This window comes from Ascidiella aspersa, chromosome 4 (genome assembly GCF_963924565.1).
Source record: "Ascidiella aspersa chromosome 4, kaAscAspe10.2, whole genome shotgun sequence".
In the NCBI taxonomy this organism is placed as follows: Eukaryota; Metazoa; Chordata; class Ascidiacea; order Phlebobranchia; family Ascidiidae; genus Ascidiella; species Ascidiella aspersa.
This window is the reverse complement of record NC_139450.1, coordinates 31,616,888-31,637,183: the sequence shown is the minus strand read 5'-3', so window position 1 is coordinate 31,637,183 and position 20,296 is coordinate 31,616,888. Positions and strand designations below refer to the sequence as shown.

Here is a 20,296-nt window from a genome sequence, read left to right as displayed (position 1 = left end):
GTGCTTCAGCTATCCACAAGATTTCGAAAATATTTTTTTTTACTTGCTATCAGCGGTCTGTGGTTCGGTTCTCGGGTCGGTGCAAGGTTACGCTTTACAGACACGCAAGCGTTTATCCCTTTATGGCGGCGTTTAAGAAAAGCCGGCGTAATGATCGGAATCGCGGCACACCTATACGAATCCAGGTCACTAATGTATGACGTAAGGTCGCTTAAACAACGAAGCCGCCGCCGCCGCCGCATGATTTGGGTACACGCATTAGCGGGGTTTATCTTTGGCGGCGACGACCGCTCTGTCTAGTTGGGGAAACCGATGGTCTAGTACGCGAATGACACACTTTTCGAGTGCGCCGGTCGCGCCCGGGACCCTTTGTGTGTTTGTTTTCAGTGAACGGCCAAATGCCGCCGTCGCTGCCGCTTTACTAGTGCGTAGTGGCCAAGAACGCACCCCGGTGAACCCGCGGGCGCCGGGAACGGAAGGCCACCGTAAACACGAGACCGCATGAGAGGGAGGTGCTCTCTGTGCCAGTCGTAGCACCAACAGTAACACTTGTCGTCGGCTAAGCCAGTTCCCAAATCACAATGCACCACTACACCAGCGACAGGCTATTGTTTCAACGTTTAAACCGAGAATTTGAGTTTAATATTAAAGTTTTCATAACATGGCAGGTTTAAAATTTGACACTAATCAGCACTACAAAAATTTGGGACTAATCAGCACTGCAAAAAATTGGGACAAATCAGCACTGCAAAAATTTGGGACAAATCAGCACTACAAAAATTTGGGACTAATCAGCACTACAAAAATTTGGGACTAATCAGCACTGCAAAAAATTGGGACAAATCAGCACTACAACAAGAGGCCAGATACTGTTTGAACCGAAAGTTTTAGCCAAACATTAAATTTCCATCACCTGGCGGGTTTTACATTTTAAAACAACTTATAACTACACATTTTTTTATTGTGAAGGCCAGTTCACATCGAGCGTTACTGAAGTGCGCCAGGATTTATTTTTACCCGAGAATTTGAACCTAATAATAAATAACCCGGCAGTTTTTACAATTAAAAAACACCAATATTTTGGAGCATAATGGTTGAAGTTTGGAGTAAGATGTAGTAGGAATATCTAAGCCCATATAGTATAGGTAGCATTTTAAATGTTTCGAATAACTCTTTGTCCATTTTCAACATCAGATGTAAGCTTTATACCTTACTTTACAAAACAGTCTAAAATTCTTTAAAATTTAAGAATTTATTTTGCAGATGTTTAAAATGAATGAAGATTTATTCGAAACAAAAATAATACCTACTTCTGTATGGGCTTAGATACTCCTGCTACCTCGATATTTATTTAACCCTGATTTTCGCCTTTCTGTGTTAAAACCGCCCGCTGTGTGCCATTTGAGTGCCCGTGTAAGCCGGCCTCTGGACGAGCTGTGTTGGGAATACATCCGCTGGCCGACATCGCTTGAACTCGCCTGACTTACCAACGACGACAAAAGAGCGACGGAAGGGCACTGGACCGTTGTGCCACTGGTACGCTCGTATGACCGGTTCAAATGCAGGCGGACCCTTTTTTGTCCAGTTTATTCACACAAAAAAAAACACGGTGGTTTTTTAGTAAATATTCTTTAGACTTTCCTGTCCTGGTCAAAGTCAGCCATTAATAAGTTCTAGTTATTCAAAAGAGAAATATATATATTTTTTTTTTGGATGACTAGAACTTACTAGTGACTAGGATATCAATATATTTGCTTTGAAGTCATTGTCGTCATTTACGTTCAAGGGCAAGGAGATATTTTCATATTTTACACATTCAGTTTGTCATTGTTTCTAAAGTATTTACGTTTGGGATAAAACATTAAAGAGAGAATAGCGTACGACCCACCTAGTTACAACGAACGCTTTACCGTTTAAAGAATTCACACAAAGTTGCCAAGAAGTATAAAAAAACGAATGGCAGATTAAATGTAGGCCGGCGCTTTTCCGGAATAAGTATGTAATCTTGCCGCATACACTCACTCGCATGCGCGTAGCACGGGGATAATTCGCTTTTCTCGCAATTCGGTAACGCAATCAGCCAATCAGGGAAATAACGTTCGGACTGTGCGCGCCATACGGATGGGAGGCTTAATTGAATTTGCGTAAACGAAACACGCGACGACATACGCGCTGTGCACGACTTGGATCTCCTACCTTAACCGAGAGAAAAAAAGCTATAAAAGCGATGTAGCTGGAAAATTTCGGCTGTCCCAAGCCTCGAGTGACGGTCATATATAAATACATTGACTTAAGTGCTAAGTCACTGTTTTCAGATGACTTGACTCAATTCTTTCGGACAAATGACTTGACTTAATTCTTTTGGACACATGACTGGACTTGTTTTTTGGACAATGACTTTGGTTAAAATGAAGTGCTTTTCATTGGGCATTTTTCATTCTAAAATTGGATATTTATCTAAAGTTTTGTACATTTGCTTCCTATATGTTGGGCATCTGGAAAATTTCGGCTTTCTAAGCCTCGGGTATGAAGGTCATATATCATACAAATACAAACGCGAATTATCTCGAATGCGTCACAAAGTCCACATGCGTCGTCAAGTTTCGCCAGCTTTCCTTCAAAGCGATAGTCGATCTAGCGGTGACTGTCCACTGGTTATCGTTACACTTAAAAGGCGGCGGTGACGCGCCGTGACGTCAATTTTTTTAGCATCCGGTGGTGGTGACCTTGCGCTGATCTCTACTGGTCACTGAAAACCTGCCAGGTGGCTGGTTTCTGGGCGCTGTAATCACTGGCGGCACTTCACTATAGCGCTTTGAGCGACGCGTAAGTGGTGAGATATTCGAAACCAGGGACAAAGAGCAGCGCTGAGCGCAAGTCTTTGGAATACAAGCGAAAATGGCCGCTCCAAATGCGAGACGCTCGCTCGGGTTGTCTGACAACTTGCGGCTTAAGTTCCACGTGGCGAAGACAGGCGGCGTGGTGGGGCAAGAGGGGAGCCGGGCCGCGTTTTCAACTTTCTCGCGTGATCTTTGCGAAACGAATGGACGAAAGTGTGAATGTATTAAATTCACGTTAAAATGCTTTCGTCAATCCGTCAATGGATAGATGGTTGTTGGGCCCGATTGTTTTCCGGTACCTTTGCGCCAAAGATCTTTGGCGTGAAAAGCTTTCCAAAACCAAGCCTGTTTGACGCAAAAATTCTGGGCCTGGTAAATTTGTAATGAAAAATGACCGTTTTGGTGGATATATCGTCCAATTTTGGAGTAGGATTTCACCAAGTTTGTTGCGAATCTTTTGCTCCCACAAATTATGGAATGCAGTAAGGTTCTCGGGTAGAAACAGATTTGTTTATATCTATGGACGTTTTTCAAACTTGCGTGGTCACACAGGTTTAAATTAAAGGGGGTATTTTGGAGCATAATGGTTGGAGGTTGTTGTAAGACGTAAAAAGAACACCAAAGCCCATACAGAAGTAGGTAGCATTTTTTAACTTTTCCAACATAGACTATGTTGAAAATGAATAAAGAGTTCTAAACGTTTAAAATAATATCTACTTCTGTATGGGCTTTGATATTCTTACTAAATGGGTTATAAAAACGGTGATTTTGCAAGGAAAATATTCAAAACTGTGTGGTCCAAATAACCAGAGCAAAAATCGCTTGAGGTTCGAAAGCAGTCAGCATTGAGCGCGGGCAGAAGAAACGAAAAAGATCTTCGAAACTATCCAAAGCGCCCGGCAGACTCGCTCTAATTCCGCGCGGATCGTCAACAAGCGAAAAGCGACGGTCGTTGGATTACTCGGCCTTTCCTAGTGAGTCACGAACGTGGAACGCGACCGAACGCGAATGAACCCGGCGGGCCTCGAAGTGGGCCACCGAGGTCCCCCTTCCCCTCTTTAACTCCCCCCCTCCCCCTGGCTCGGCGAATCTAGGTCGCATTTGTGAACTTACGGTCGCGAGGTTCCGCTGCCGAAACAGCGAAAAGCATGTCTCTTAAATCTCAACCGGCGCTTTTCGTCCATACCCGATTTGAAAGCGCGGTACATTTCTTTTTTAAGCAATTTTATAATATCGCCATAACTATACCTTATTAAATTTTGAGCAATTTTCACGTTTTTGTCGCTTTACAATATGATCTGTTTTTCGCCCAAATTTCATGAAAACAGTGTGGGAGAAAATCTACATCATGATGCTAAACATGAATAAGGAGATATTCCAAACGTTAAAAATGCTACCTATTTCCGTATGAGCTTTGACATACTTCCTACGTCTTACTACAACCTCAAACCATTAAGCTCCAAAAAAATGTAGGAGAAAATTTTACGGTTGCCTTTAAAGTGAATGTAAACCGACCTTTATAACACGCGATAACAAACTTAAAGGCGCATCGCCATATTAAAACCAATGCTTAAAACTTGAAACATCCTCATAAAAAGCAAAAATTATGAGCCACTAAGCTCTTTACTGTTATATTATGGCTCTACAGAGAAGCTGTGGGCAAAAATGCAATTCAGACGCTTAAAATGCATTCAAAACATTTTAGCCTGCTCAGATGCACAGCCTACACGAGATGCAAACCAGTGTTCGATGCCTTTTTCTGATTTTCACGATGGCACCGATAACCGCCCACACAGGCTAGCGTTGTGTAAATACGGCCAACTTGAATAAAGGCGTGAAAGTTTGCCGACATTTTCGACAACTTCCCGACGACGAAAACATTGACCAGCTGGCGTGCGCTGAACAACACAGATCGAACATGACGCTAATGTCCATCGCATCCCGTGAAACGTTGCAACGACGTAATGCGATAACACGACACATAACATGAAGCGTGAGTTTGAAAGCGGACGCGCATCCGCAGTAGCCTTTAAAAAAAACACACAACGCTAATTTAATCGAATAACATGTTTTAACTGATTCGATTGGCATGTTATACTTGACCACATAGTCGCCGAACTTTCAAAATCCCATGGCGCTTTTTTGATTCAGTGCTTATTACCAACAAAACGTAGCAGGTCTTGCAAACCGATTTTGCGATTTCGTTTATCGTTTTTAAAGCAAAGCGTCGTCTTGTAATTTTGACAGAATAAATTGTACTCGAAGCTAATGCGTGATTGGCCCTGCATTAAAAAGACGAAGGTTAGTATCAATTTACTTTAAGCAGTGTTTGGTAACTTATTATCCGTCACAGAATACGTGCAGATGGAGCGAGGGCGGATTTTTTTGGACTATACCGGTGTTACTTGGTCAAATTTTGGCGAATTTTAACCCCGTGCAAGAAACCAGGGCGTAAAAAAACGCTTTGCAGACCCAAGTTTGGCGCCTATGCTTGACCAATCAGAACTGTTACCACATTCGTACGAGTTTGCCAAGTCCGTCCGATATCTCTTACAGTTAAGTACTTAAACCTAAAAACAATTAAAAAAACATCATATGTTTATAAACTATGACCTACTTTTGCTGTTGAAACGAGAAATGCACTCGTTAAAACGAGGAAACGCTATATGGGATGTTTGGACATTTACACAGCTTTACTATCAAAGGCGGATTTACCGTCAAATTCTTTCTAGTTAATCGAGCAGTATTCTCGGCCAGGAGCTGAACAGCACGCTGCTTAAATGTCCGCAGCATATATAGCAATGCCAACCATGGCCAACTGGAACGACGAAGCGCATGTGTTCAAGCATATTTCCCGGCTTGGACGCCTTCCTTCCATTGCTACAAAGGGGCGACCGTCAATATGGAAGGGCGTGTTTCGCTGGGCGCGTGCGACATGCGGCGTACGCCGGCTGGACATTAGAACAACGCTTGACAATGATTTGCTAACTAAAAGCGGCAAGGTTCTACTGACGCAAGCTTTAGGGTTAATTTTGTTCCAATAGGCAACTTCACCTTAAACTAAAACCGGGCCTGGTACAACTTTAAAACCAATCTAAAGTCCAAAGGCGTCATGGCGCTCTGATGTTTGAACACACAGAGATAATGGTTCGCTAGTGGGTGGGAGGTAAGTTAACGCAAAGCGGCAAAGTTCTACTGACGCAAGCTTTAGGGTTATTTTTATTCCAATAAGCTCACCTAAACTAAACCGCGACTGGTGCAACTTTGAAACCGCTCGAAAGTCCAAAGGCGTCATGGCGTCATGATGTTTAAACACACAGAGTTAATGGTTCGCTAGTAGGTGGGATGTAAGTTAACGTTAAAGCGGCAACGTTCTACTGGCAAGCTTTAGGGTTACTTTTGTTTTAATAGGCAAGTTCACTTAAACTAAAACCGCGCCTAGTGCAACTTTAAAACCGCTCAAAATTCAAAGGGCGCCCTGGTGTTTAAATACACAGAGTGGATGGTCAAACAGCTTATGCGTGTGAAAAGCATGGCATCGCAACAGCTGAACTTCGAAAGCTATTTTCGTTTCGCGCTGAAGTTTAACTTGGTGTTGTTCTAGGAAACCGTTCTCCTCATACAAAGACAAACGAGCACTAGCGGCCTACGCCAGGGGGGCGTGGCAAGAGCAATAACAACAGTTATTATAAATTGACCTTGTGAGTCATTCCAACAGTAGAGAGAAGAATATTGAACGCCTTTTGTCTCTAGCTCTTTGACAAAGCTCGGGAGTACTCGAAAATTGCGCAAATCGTTTCACTACGTTGGTGCGCACTTGGCTGAACAAACGTACCTTTCATAAGCAAATCAAATGGACGGAAACTTGAACAGCTCGCTACGGCATACCGATCGGTATTCAAAATATGTAGGCATTCAGCTGCGCACTGTTAATACAACACATGACCATACGCTTGTTATTTCAAACGCTGGTTCATTGTTCGCTTTGACGACCAGCAATCTATTGAATTACCGCTTCTGCTCTTCGCAAGCTGGCTAACACCTTTCCGAATCAAACGGATAACAATGGAAATGTCTGGACTCCTGCAAACCACGCTAACTTTCGCTTTCACCTACTGCTGCTAATCGATACTATGACAGAAAAGGCGAAAATTTAAACGATTTGGGCCACAGCCTGCGCTACCCGCGAGCCGCCAAGCGCAACTGACGAGCGCTGAGCAGATTAAGGGGTAAAGGAACCCAATCTTAACGCGTCAACGGGGCGAAAACACATCTCCGACGCGCGATAAACAAAGACGACCCTCCTCACCTTACATGGACGAAACGGCACGAGGCAAAGCCACGGCCGCCAAGCCACCATCAGAGGCGCTACGGCGCGACGAAGGCAACTTGTTTTCGAGCTGTTTCTGCCGTATTGGTCAAAGGGTCGCGCGGTTCGTTTGCGCAACGCGAGCGCGTTAGGGAGCGGGCGCCCGCTGTAGAGTATTGACCTTGGTTCTGTTTTCCAGAGAGAGAGAGAAGCGAAAGATAAAGACAAGTGCGCAGATCGAGGCTGTCCGGTGTGGGCGAACTGTAATGGGCAAAACGGGAGGTGGGGCTCGTTACGAAAAGCGCCAAGAGGCCGGAGAATGTGCGCTCGGGTTGAAGGGATGACTCAGCTTGGCGATCAATATGCCCGACGCCTGCCCGGTGCCCACTCGCCCTTGTTGCTAACATAAAGGGAACGGGCGGAGAAACGCGAGGAATTAGGGCCCATTATCAAGTTGGGGTACTTCCACATGACTAATGGCGAAAAGGATCAAAGGCGCGCTGGCGAAAGCGCTGAAAATTATACAGCAGTGAAGCGAGTTCAGTTCAAATCTTTCAGCCACACGAATGCCGACCACGACGAATCTGTAGAGCAGAAATCGTAAGCAAGAATGTGGATGGCGATGTTCAGAGAGAAAATAATAATCTGAACACTTTTGTGGTTACTGTATACGGCCAAACAAAACGACCGAACGTGCTTGTGCAAACATGCAACCGCGAAAAACGGCATTAGATGTGACAGGCGCTTCGATTCTAGTATGAGCGATGTCACACTTGAAGCCTGCGCCGCAAAAAGCGGGTAAACAGCGTTGAAAAAACACGAGCGCGGTAAAGAACGTGCTCGCGAGTGAGTGGGTGAGTGCGCGCATTCGAGTGGTCAGTGGTTTTGGCTGAAGGAAAGAGACGTGGGCGCCAAAGCAGCACACACAATCGCGCGTACATACTCCTACCACTGCCTGTTGCTGGGGCGGTCGCTTAACGTGGTCATTCAATACCAGGTTTATCATGTGACGGGGCACTTGCGCGGAATGTGCCGCGAAAAGAGGTCTTTGTTTGAGGCGGTGCCCCTAAAATGCCGAATGTTTGCTTGCCGCGCGCTCGTGACAGCTGCGGCCGCGGAACGGCGGACATTGGCCCGAGTGGCCACTCCAATAACAGGTCGCGGGGCGAGTTCGCACAATGCTCCTTCAGATCTACGCCCGATGCGACCTTAACGTTAGCGTTGTTTGCACTGCCGCCGTGTAGAAGCGCTTGTTCGGTTGGTAGAGGCTACCAGTGGCTGCGTTGGCTGATATGAGCGCCCTGGCGAGCCGACACGTGTATATCTTCGTTTGGGAGAGATCCAATGCCATTGAGTGGGAGCTGGGTCGCAATTGGGGCGAGTAATGAGGCGGATAGGCTTGGCAAAGCGATGGTTTCTCGAAAGGCGGTCATCATACGTTCCCACATTAAACCTGTCGCGGTTGCGGTGGCGGACATAACGCACGCCGAGACTAGCCGCTTTCGCCATCAAAGCCATCAAAGCGAAATTAACGCCGACACACAATGCGCGTGCTTTCGCGACGGCGGCGCGGTCCACCCAAGGCCGGGATTACACAAGTAAAAAAAGGAAACCAGGCGACTTTGACAAAGGGAAAGCGGTCCGCGGGCAGAAAACGCACTTAGATTTTTCGCGGGCGGCCCATTGTCGGCCCTGAGAACTTTCCGGGGACAAATAGGTGACAAGCCGACGGGCTGTGTATTGTGCAACAACCGTCGGGCCCGGCAGCTTTTATAACCAAGCGACACCCGACCAGGGTCTCTATTGATCGTCGCCGCTTGCCGGTGTCCAGTGTCACGCATTGAATTTGCCTTTTCAATGGCGAAAGTGCCAGGCGCGGGGCTCCGGTTACGCGTTAACATCGCATCTCGAGAAGGCGACAACGCGTCCTGCCTTTGTCGCGCCGGGAAGTCGGTTTAAGTTTAAATTCCCAAAACTTACGCAACCCTTTCGTTTTTTTACTTGTTTACTTCTGCGAAAGCGCATTACGTAATTCACACGGGGTCGCCGGGAAGAAATTTGAGCGTCAATTTCGATGGAAACGACTTCCACAGATCACACGAGGACGAGTTGTTTCAAACTATTTTTTTCTCGATTCGCTGGCGGCGCCAAGATTTTGTGACAGCATCTCGAAAGTTCGCGACCAGCGACCTACGGACAGTCGGTTTTCCTCTTTCGTTTTCGCCGTCAAATTCGCCCTAAAATGGGCCGCGTTTAATGATCCGCAACTTGCAGTTAATGAAACGTGTACGACTGTGCGCTGAACAAATCTGCAATCTTGTAAATCTAAACACTTCGGAAAGGCCGCGGTTTTAGTATGCAGGGGTTCATTGAAAAGCCAAAAGAAAACGTTTGTTTCTGTTATAATCCGAATTTATTAAACATTCGGGGTCAACTGACTCGATAACCGTGATGTGGTTCTTCATTGATCCTTTGCTACTGTGTTCACTTTAGTAGTAACTAATCAACAAATTTGGTGAGTGGTTAAAAAAGAATTTGCACCACCAGGCAACAGAAAATCGCTCCTCTGTTGTAAACAAAGTAATTACAGGCGTTTCGGTAGCAGATACCAGCTGACCTTATCGGAATAATGAATAAATCAAAATGATAATACGTTACCTAGCTTATAAACTGTAGAATTAGTGGAGTAAAAAGACTGTACTTAACGACAAAGTCGCAAGTTATCCAGTTAAAGTTGCCTTCACTTTACGCGTCCAATCTATCAGCAACGCTTCCTTCTGAGTTAAGCCGAGGCCGACAAAAAAGTGGGTGCTTTTCGTGAAGGCAAAACTCACGACAAAAGAAAGAAGAAAAGCCGCTCGCCGAAATAATTCCCCGAAGCGCCGTCACTCTGCAGTTGACCCGTTTCTCAGCGCGCCGGCTCAAAGCGCCTGTGCTTGGCAAAAACAAGACAGGAAAGGTGAGGTGACGGGCAGTGGCCGCGACCTGCGGGCGAAGTTCAAAAGGGTGGCGATTGGCATCGTTTCCGCTCTTTTCTTCATGGAGTTGCTGCCTTGGCCTTTGCTAGTGCTTGGTGCAGCGCCAAAGGTCACAAAGAGGCGTTTGCGCGGGTTCGGGTAGGCTCTGAAGGTCTACGGTGGCCTGGTGTTGTTTCTCTGTCGTTTGCGTTTAGGCAAGGTGTTTATGGTCGTTCGCGCTTTCCTGTGACAAGGTCATTTGGTATCGAAATTTGCGGGGAAGGAAGTGACATTTGCATTTAGGCTCCATAGGTGAAAATTTTTGCTTTTTTAAAGCTGCCTTGTACAATGGCTAATTTTTGTACAACTTTTGTGGATTCCTGGTGTGACTGTTACTTTTCTAGGCTGTCATACAAGAGCCTGTCGAGATTATAATAAAATCGTCTTTATATATAGTGCCACCTGATAATTTAGAGAGATGTCTTCCCTTGAAACATTCTTTTTGTAGAGGTCACCCAATATATATTTAAAAAGGAGTCCGGCAAGGCATTTTTTCACATCATCTAAAAGCGTGATTGATGGCGGAAACGAGGCTATGCGAGGGTCCAAACAGCCCAAGCAACACCATTTAAGGCCAAGTGACAAATTCATGACCTGTGGGAAGTGTGTCGCTTCGAGGGGTGCTTAGGGGGGGGGACCGTAAAAAGCATGGCTTCATTTGGCTGAGATAAAACCAGGTGTCATACAATCAACGACAGAAACCTTCAAAAAGTTGAACAAAACTACTTTCCGACAATTTTATTCACGTATGATTCATATGCCATCTTGGCAGAAAGTAAGTGCGGTCATCCGGTAACAATATTAGTACCGCCAAATAACGCTTAAGTTCAAAACGTACGATTCGCTTGGCTTTGTTAGAAGAGCCAGCGCGCGGCGTTTACCCACTTAAATGGATTATACTCGAACCATGGCGCAAAAAATGCACTCGACCGCGGCTTTCTTCACAACCGCGTACGATATGCGTTCATGACGCGCGATCGCTGGCAAAACATCATCGGGTCTGGCGCTTAATGGAAGCAAAGCCGGCGTCAAGTCGACTTAGAAGTGCCCGGAACTGGCACACAAGAGCTGGATGAGAGAGCGATGAGCCCATACAACAGCATAGGAGAGAGAGCTCATGGCGACTGAGTCATGAAATTGGCCGTTGTTCATCACTTTTACAACCGCGCAATGCCAGATTGGATACTTTGGATATTTTGCGATGGGGAAATCGTTTGTGCAGCTTCAATATGCGCAAGTGGGCTTAAAATTTTCAAATTTGAACAGCTTAAATAATTTTTCTGCTGAAACTTGCGCGGCTGGAATAATTTTTTTGCTAAAATTTGCGCGGATGTAACAACGTTATTTGTCGAGTTTGAGCGGCAGAAAATGAAGTACACTCCTTAAAAACCGTTAGCGCGACGAAAGTTAAGTTACTTTTTGCGGTTGGGGACATTTTACACGAAATACACGGCTACGCCACGGCTAAGCAGTGACCTGACCTAATTTCCAAACTGAGCTCAATGTGGGGCACGCTCGGCGCGGAAATTTCCACGAACAAACAGGGAAGGCAAGATAAGATTTCGCGCTGGGGTAGCGATCGGTCATCTGTGCTGCGTCTTAAATTGACCGCTTCAAGCGTTATGGCGTCGTGTTACTGTTTCGGCAAAGGTTGCTATTCAACAGGAAAATAATACAAGTGTTAGGATCGGCTTTCAAACTTGCCTGCATATGGTTGTTGAATAGCAAACCTTAGACCGATGCTGCATCTTAAATGAACAGCTTCCAAGCATTATGGCGTCGTGTTACTGTATCCGCGAAGATTGCCATTCAACAGCAAAATAATATCAGTGCTTGAATAGATTTCCTAACTTGCCTGGACATTGTTGTACGTCCAGGTTCCTCGAACTCTTTGAGGGCACAATGTAGTGCGGAAAAAAGCAGGTCGCACGCGTTGGCCTGTCAGGAAAGGCACTGACGGGCGGTCCCTCGAGATACGAAAAGGCGCGCGTCGGCACAAAGTGAAAAACACGTGCGTAGGCATTCGGAAGAGCCGCAACAGCGTGTGAGGGGGACAAGGGACGCATAATTAGAGGACAAGGGACGCATAATTAGCGTCCAAACCGCTAAGCTGATGAGTCGTAAACGGCACAGCCCTTGGGAAGCCGGGCTTTCACGACATTAAGCAAGGGGAGACATAGGAGAAGCCGGCGCCATGGGAGAGCACCTTCTGGACGCAGCGCAGCGCCAGTCGCGACGTCGCAAATTCCGCGCCGGTAAACGTCGGCGGGAGGGCAAGCGACGGCGGCGATCGAATTAGCGCGGTCAGTCAATGTTCCAGCGGCTTGACTGGCAACTGGCAAACGCGATTAGGCCACGCCATCACAATGGCGGCTGCGAGCGAAAAACCCTCATGACCCCCAAGAATCGGTGCCAAAGTTGTGGGCGCTTATGAATTCGAAGCCGCTTTGTTAAGTGTAACGCTGGGCCACAGTTGAACTTGCCGTAATATATAGTAGTAATATAGTGTAAAAACGTTTAAATTTCTAATTCCCAGTTTTGTCACGTTTAAATTGCTATATTAATATCGCTTTGAACAGCGAAGAAGCCATCAAAATCACAATTCAAGCAATAAGTTCCCAGTTAAGTCATTAGCTAAGACTTGCTTCGGCTTAAGCGCCACGAAAAACAGCAAGCATAAATCGTCGAAGCAACGAAATCCATGACCAAACTTTGTTCCGAATAAACAAAGCTGAAAAAAGGAGCTGTTGAAACAAGGCACAGAGGACAAAAAAAACGTTCAAGGCCTCTCTAAAAGCGTTTCGCGCCGCGCCGAAAAAGTAGGCCGACGACAGGAAACAGTTAGTTAAAGAGCGCGCCCCTCCACATCACCACCACCCAGCAGCGACATGGGGCATTAAAAAATCCAGCGCTCTAAATAAACAGCGAGGCGTAAGGCGCCACAGGTCAAGCGTTGAGGGGAAATCGCGCACGCCGCAAACTAAGGTGGCAAACACGAGAAACTATACTGACCAGCGCAACCGGGCCCTACTGGCGACTTCAATCGCTAATGGCGCGTGTCCGCTGGCAGGGCCAAGTTTCGGCGCCCCTCTTTTTGCTTCGAAGTTCCCCTTTAGAAAACATAGAGGTGTCCAACAACCCCGGTAAAACACGCAGGGGCCCCTCTTTTTGCCTCGAAGTTCCCCCTCAGAAAATAGAGAGACCCATAACCCCGCTAACTGCTGTCAGTGCTTATGGATTTCCTGAAAGACATACTCGTTTATATGTTTGTCACAAGTTTATGGTGATCGTTTGTAACAAAGAACAAAAAATCGACGAAATTTGTTTGAAATGCGTTAAACACACGACTAGTGCTATCGCGCAGTGTACACCAAGTTTAGGCGCCTTTTTATTTAAAGTTTCCTCTCATAAAATAACGGCGCCCTGTAACCCCGGTGAATAGCGCAGGGGCCTCTCTTTTTGCTTCGAAGTTTACCCTCAGAAAATAGCACGGTCCCAGTGACCGAGAGTTTATACAAGTACTTGGCGGTCGTTTCAAATCCTCAAAGCCTTTTTTAAGAAAAATAAAAGCAATCTTTAAACAAGTGAACATCAGACACTTACGCTACACTCCAGGCGATTATTTGATAAAAACTCAAGCTTGTATAACGTCACAAAAAGATAAACTCCCAAGCAATTTAAGTTTGCATCATTTTAAATCATGTCATTTTAAAACTTGTGAAATTTTGTCTTCCGCATTGAAAACAAAATGTATTTCTAGTGGTACACACGTGGTGAGCGCTTCTGAAACTCGCAGGGCGCTATCGCCAAGTGCACTCGGGCGAGGGACGTTCAAGTCGCAGCCCTGAGCACCCTTGACACAGCGTATTTGGCGCAAGGGTTACGGGGTTTCGCTGTTTTTGTGTAACCGACTGGAGCCATTGTTCGCTCCACGCACAAGTGCAGGACCAAAGCTAAGAATAACAGAAAGCAGATCAAGCAGCGGTCAACGAGGCAGAGTGGAGCACCTGGCTTCCCGAACGTGGTAAACAACTTCAGCAAACCGAATTCCAACCGCCACGTTCACGTGAGTGTGATGGGATGGGCTCTGTAACGCTCAAAATCTAAATTAAAAAAATTGCCGCTTCGGCGCTGTTTGTCACACACCAACAATGCCAAGAGAAGCCCGCTAATTAATGATTCGACGTTGTAGTAAAAAATTAAAAGCTTGAAGCCAATAAACGAAGAAGATATAAATAAATGCCGTTGGGGAGCATTTTTGGTAAAATTCGAGTTAGATTAGAACTAGGATTAACGCCATTTTGCTCAAATTCATTGAATTAGAAAACTAGAAATATCTTGGGTCACTATGCACGGATCTGTAATGTAGCTTGAAAATGATTTGCAAAGCCGAAAATTTCGAGTAAATCGACATCTTCTATACGAGCTTGTACCATCTTAAGTTTTTGAGACTTCTCTGTCACATTAACTGAAGAGTGAAGATGATACAAGTTCGTATCGAAACGTCCTAATCAAAATGATGCCTATTTACTCAACCTTTTTGCCTTAGCAATTATCTAGTTGTCCCAAGTCTGATTGTAACAACGTGGCAGGGAAGCGAACAGACAAAAAAAACAAATATCACAACTTAAAAAAAGTATTTGAATTTCAATAAATGACTTCAAGGCAAAATTAACATTGCGTGGCAGCAGGGGCGGGACGCGAGCAGTTCGAACCGAATCCCACAATTGTTTTAGCACAGTTGCGACGTCGGCGGTCGGCACCGGACGGCAGGGACCAAAAACATGACCTACATTTTGGATAAGGAGCACTGCCCGGCCTCGCTCTCGAGAGGTGAAACGCGGACGACAGAGCAGCTCGAAGGCCTCTTTCAGAGCCGCTGCCAGCAATGCCCATTAGGCCAGTTAACATGGCCGAAATTTCGCGAAAAGCGGCATGCTGCCTTTGTACACCACGCTATTGTTTCCCTATGCCTTGACCAATTCTTGTCGTGGTCGCTTTGAAAGACCCGGCTCCTTTCAAGCAGGTTTGAAAGACTGGGCCCTGGCCAACGGATCTTGTAATCTGGACTATTACGTTTCGCTTTAACAGTTGGACCGGTCAGGCCTTCGCTTGTTTTGGCAGAACAATGGATACACACACCCCTGCTTGTTACAAGCGAGCAAGGTGCGGGGTTTGGTTACTAAGATAAGGTTGTGTTGTGTTTTAAAGCGGGCCTGTACTTGCCTTGACAGATTTTTTCGACATTGTTTCGCAGTAAAGAGACCACATAAAATTGGATACCAAATAACGTTACGTTGTTGGTATCTGAAGTGCCACCTCTTCAATATATAGGCCTGGATTGGATGGCAAACAACTGTTTTTAATTTTGGTGTTACCAATAAGCGAAAGACCTCATAATATTACACTAAGTTATTCCAACTATTTAATTTTCGGGCGTAGACCACCTTGGATACCATTTACCCTGATTTAATCGCGTCAAAACGTGTTTAGATGGGTCATGGATTTGACATGTGTTTAAGAAAAGGGCACGCCGAGTAAACAACACGCAACATAGTTAGTCAGTGACTCAATGTCACCGGACTCTCGTTTGTAAGAGCGACCGATCACTTAACTAGACAGTAACAAATTATTCACCTAGCTTCGTTATCGTTATGCAATAGCTTGTTATATATAAAAATAAAACCTACTATAAACTGCAAAAATCCTAATAAAACTTTTTCGGATCGAAATTCGAAATTTTAAAAAATCGTTACGTAACAGAATGGCTAAATATAAAACCAAAGAACCGGATGAGGTTTAATTTTGTAGGATTTCACCTTGTCCAAGCACACAATACTAAATGTGGGTGTGTATTAAACTGTAGTATAGTAGACCTGCGCGTTCTACAATAGCTTGTTGACAAACTTACTATTAACTAAAAAAATCTGCAATATAACTTAAAAATCCGATACGTAACACAGGCATGTATAGCCATCCACAAAGTAAAAAGGCAAACAAAAAAGAGGAAAAGCTATTTGGGGGACGGTCAACAGCTTCGTTATGCAATAGCTTGTTATATACAAAAATAAAACCTACTATAAACTGCAAAAATCCCAATAAAACTTTTTCGTAACGAAATTCGAAATCTTAAAAAATCGTTACGTAACAGCCAGGTATAGCCACCCAAAAGGTAAAAAAGGGCAAAGGCTCGCATAACAAAGCGGAAAAGCTATTTTTGGGAGGGACGGTCAACACGCTGGTGTGCGCTCAAGTTGATCAATAAATAGTTGCACCTCGCTTGGCGTTAGGCGAGGCGAGGCGAACACAGGCGCAGAGGCTCGGCGTCGGGCTGGCGTTAAATCAACTCGGTGCCTTCCTACGCCAAACGACAAACAACAGGCCGCGGGTGGAAGTGAAGTATGGTCAAGCGAGCAACGGTCGAACGGGCGCTGGGATCACAAAAGCAAGGTCATAAACAGCATACCGTGCCCTTTGTTCTAGCCAGTGTCCAAAAGCGTACCTGGAAAGACAAACAGTGGCCCAACAAAGAAAGTGTCCGTTGAATAAACGGATACGTACGCATTGTGGGCTCTGTCGTCGTCAACGGGCGTATGACTCGCTGCCAAAGACCCTTAATAGGTGAAGAGAAACGGCGTTTTTTGGGTGTTTTTTTTGCCTTAAACACGGGTTCGTGTCAAAGAGAGCTCTGCTGCGTTTTTTTTTACGAGTGAGAGCTGGGTTTACTGCTAACGCACACGCAAACACACACACACAAACGTGTTTTGAAACTGACAATCCCTTAAATAGAACAGCGATTAATGTTTAAATGGGCGAAAAATTCTACACAGCGTGCGGCACATACTCCATTGTGAACTAGGGTTGCTATTCCTATCATGTGCCAATACAAGCAACAGTAAAAGCAGGAAATTTGTAAACCAACACCGCCTTCACTAACAAAACAGGCGGCATCTACTGCAAACTGCTTAGGACTGGTGATTAGTAGCACTGGCATGCAGAGGCTTGTTTGTAATACAACTCTCAAAAATGCAGTCTAGATTCACACTGTTGTTTTTCTTTTCGGGGTTCAAACTCCATCACCATTTTTATCTTGGATAAAAATTACCGAGGACAAATTGAACTCTTCGTTCCGGCAAAGGCTTGAGCAAACATCAAGTGTAAGTATGGGCGTGTGTACGAGTGGCCTTGTTTTTTGGTTAATTATTATCAAACTAGGCTTTGTACCTGTTCAGTATGCTTCAACGCTACACACTTGTCAATAGGTGCTCAATGGGATACATCACAGATATTTTCAAAGTGTTGAAAGAAATACAAGGGTTAGTCACCATGGTATATGGCGTTTTACAATCTTTACTACATAGGGGGTATGCAACAAAAGATGAGTCATTATCACTGATTGCCGTCACCACTTAACTATTTATTAATACTGGTTTCTGGAAAACATGTGGTTTGTCAGTAGATTTCTGTCAAATAGAAGTCTATTATAATGTAGTATAGTTTACAGCCATGTTGAAGAATCCATCATACTGGCATATGGTTGTGAGTTTCTATTTCAACATGACCCGAACCCTGTCAAAAACGCAATAGATCACTATTGCGAAAGAAGATAACGCAAATTCCAACATGCAATGTACATATGTTATAAATGGCAGTGAAGGTCATTTTATGTGTGATCCAGTTGAACTAGAGTATTTATTATACTAGCAGTGTATATTTGAGGCCCATTTTGAATGGCTAATAAATTTACTTACTACACCTAATTTGGCGTTCGCAAAGCAACACAAAATAAACAGCAAATGACCTTACCGGTAAACATGCTGGTGTTGTTGTTATTGTTGATTTCATGATTGTTATGTGGCGAGGAAGTGTCATTTGGGGCCGACATGTTCTTCATGTGACTTGCATGAGGCTGCCAACCCGTGAATCCTGTCAAATTGAAATTGTAAAACTTGAATATATCTGGTCACTTGGCTTTTTACAAAGTAATTTGCCAAAAGATCTGAAGAAATTTACCCTTATGTGTATATGTTATATGTGAGGATACACAAATCCGGGTAGCTGAAAAGCATAATTTTGCCAAACAAGTTTAGGTTAAGGTAGTTACTTTTTACAAACAAAAGAATGCTGAATTTAAACTAAATTTTACTCCCACCCATTAGAATATTTAGCTGTTAATAAATTGATTTTTAAAATGAAGTGTCAAACATCAAACTAACAAAAAAGAAAAAAAAATTACCGCACATAGATAAGGCATAATTGAGCGGTATGTTAGCATATTTTTATATTCCTTGCTCAAAAATATATGTCATGAATTCAAAACTATGTATGTAATTGCAATTTCGGAGTCTAAGCGAAATGAGGGACCATGTACTTTTGTTTTCACTGTTTATTAATGTATTTTTAATCGAAAGAAGCTTGGTAGACGTAAATATTACAAGCGCTTTGTTGCATGTTGTAGCTCCCGTAAAGTTAGCCTACTTGGAGAGGATTTATTTCCTACGCAGTGCAAATTCCACAAGGTTACTAAATAACAGTGAAAACAGAACATCAAAGTACTTTTGTTATCACTGTTCATTAATGTTTTTTGTGGGCTCATGGAAGATTATGGATGAGCCTCGAAAAATGAGGTGGACTAGTTTTAGGGGGGCCATGAAGGCCTAGTTAAAATACTGTGTATTATTTGAAAATGTAATCAATTTTAAATTAATTGAGTTTATTTGAAAAAAATGCATTGCCACCTTTTCCTCAAATGTGTTTTGACTTTATATTAGTTTCATATTTGTTAAACTGAAAACGGCTGATTCCTTAGGTTGACTTGTTCCACTATGTTAATTCATGACATAATATCTGAACAATTTCATGCTAACCCTTGCCAAATATTTGTAAGGGGCTGCGGTACAAAGCTAAGTACCCTTTTCAAGGAATAATATAAAATTAAATATGGTAGTTTACTAGTTTTTAAAACAAAAAAGATTGTCATTTTAAATAAACAGTTACTGGAAAACTACTATATATTTATAAATCAACTTGGCGCTGGTCTACAATCTTAACACATTTATTTTAACAGTAACAAAACGAGAAGTTGAAATTGCAAGGAAAGCATAAATGTATATAAAAATAATATTAGCATAAAATCCCGGACGCAAATGTGGTAGCATTCAAGAGTAGACCAGCGCCATGAACTTAAACTTACTAGACATGTCAATTGCACCATTCATATCTTGATATCCATAGCTAGAATTGAAGATGGCGAGATCCATTATTTATTACAATGTATAGAGATATATATATAAACCAACGTAGTACGCAAGTATTGTTTTTTTTCGTTTTTTGTGTTGAGAAATAATTGAGGTAGAAAAATTGAGGTATCTATGCTGTTTTCTTTAGTATAGAACTTTGCCTACATAATTTGTGTTGCTTTCACCTACAAAAATGATACCACTGATATTAGGCATAAATATGTTTTTTTTAATTGCAATGTATGTTTATCTACAAAATAAAATATAAAAACTGATTTGGGATTCCTATAAAATTCACAAATTTTACCCAAATCTGTATTTAGACTGACTTGCTATGATAAACAACAGGTATTTTACCATGACCATACTGACCGGTTTTAAAATCAATTATAGCTATACAGTACAGCATTTGCATTGTCTGAAATTTTATCAATTTACGTAGAGCTACGACATCACGCCGCACGATTGCTAACCAAACAATGACAACTGACCAATTGTAAACAAACTAATTTTACCACACATTAGTGGTTAACCACGTCGAGCACGTTCGCAGAAAAAGCTTGACACAAAACCAGGCTGACTAATCTGTGCCTACGCTGGCCTAATGCATCCCTAAATGTTAAACTGCACAGCGTATAATTGACGTTGAAAGGAGACTTCCTATGCAGCGAACAGCTAGGCCTAGCGGCGCACCATTATGCAGCGAAACAGCCTGCGGTGCTGTTGACTTGTTTCCGTGAGGTTATGCTTGACCATCAACCCTTGACTGGAACAGAGTCGTACTGCTCTTTGACGAACCCGGCGGAAGCAACATTTTTTGTATTAACGCTGGCAAAACCGCGACTCGTGAGCCGCATGTGGCTGTTAATCAGTTTTATGCGGCTATCACAG

At 43.8% G+C, this 20,296-nt stretch overlaps 1 protein-coding gene across 1 annotated transcript in view; it reads right to left on the bottom strand.

The window, feature by feature from the left end:
* Positions 1–19,660, bottom strand: part of LOC146157499 (nuclear receptor subfamily 6 group A member 1-like) — a 63,488-nt gene extending 43,828 nt beyond the window's left edge. The window contains exons 1-2 of the mRNA XM_083386886.1: positions 19,360–19,660; positions 17,973–18,092 (exon numbers count right to left, since the gene is read on the bottom strand). Of these exons, the coding sequence (XP_083243012.1) occupies positions 17,973–18,092; positions 19,360–19,426 (187 nt within the window). The 5' untranslated portion in view covers positions 19,427–19,660. The remainder of the gene's footprint in view (positions 1–17,972; positions 18,093–19,359) is intronic.
* Between the last annotated feature and the right edge of the window lie 636 nt (positions 19,661–20,296).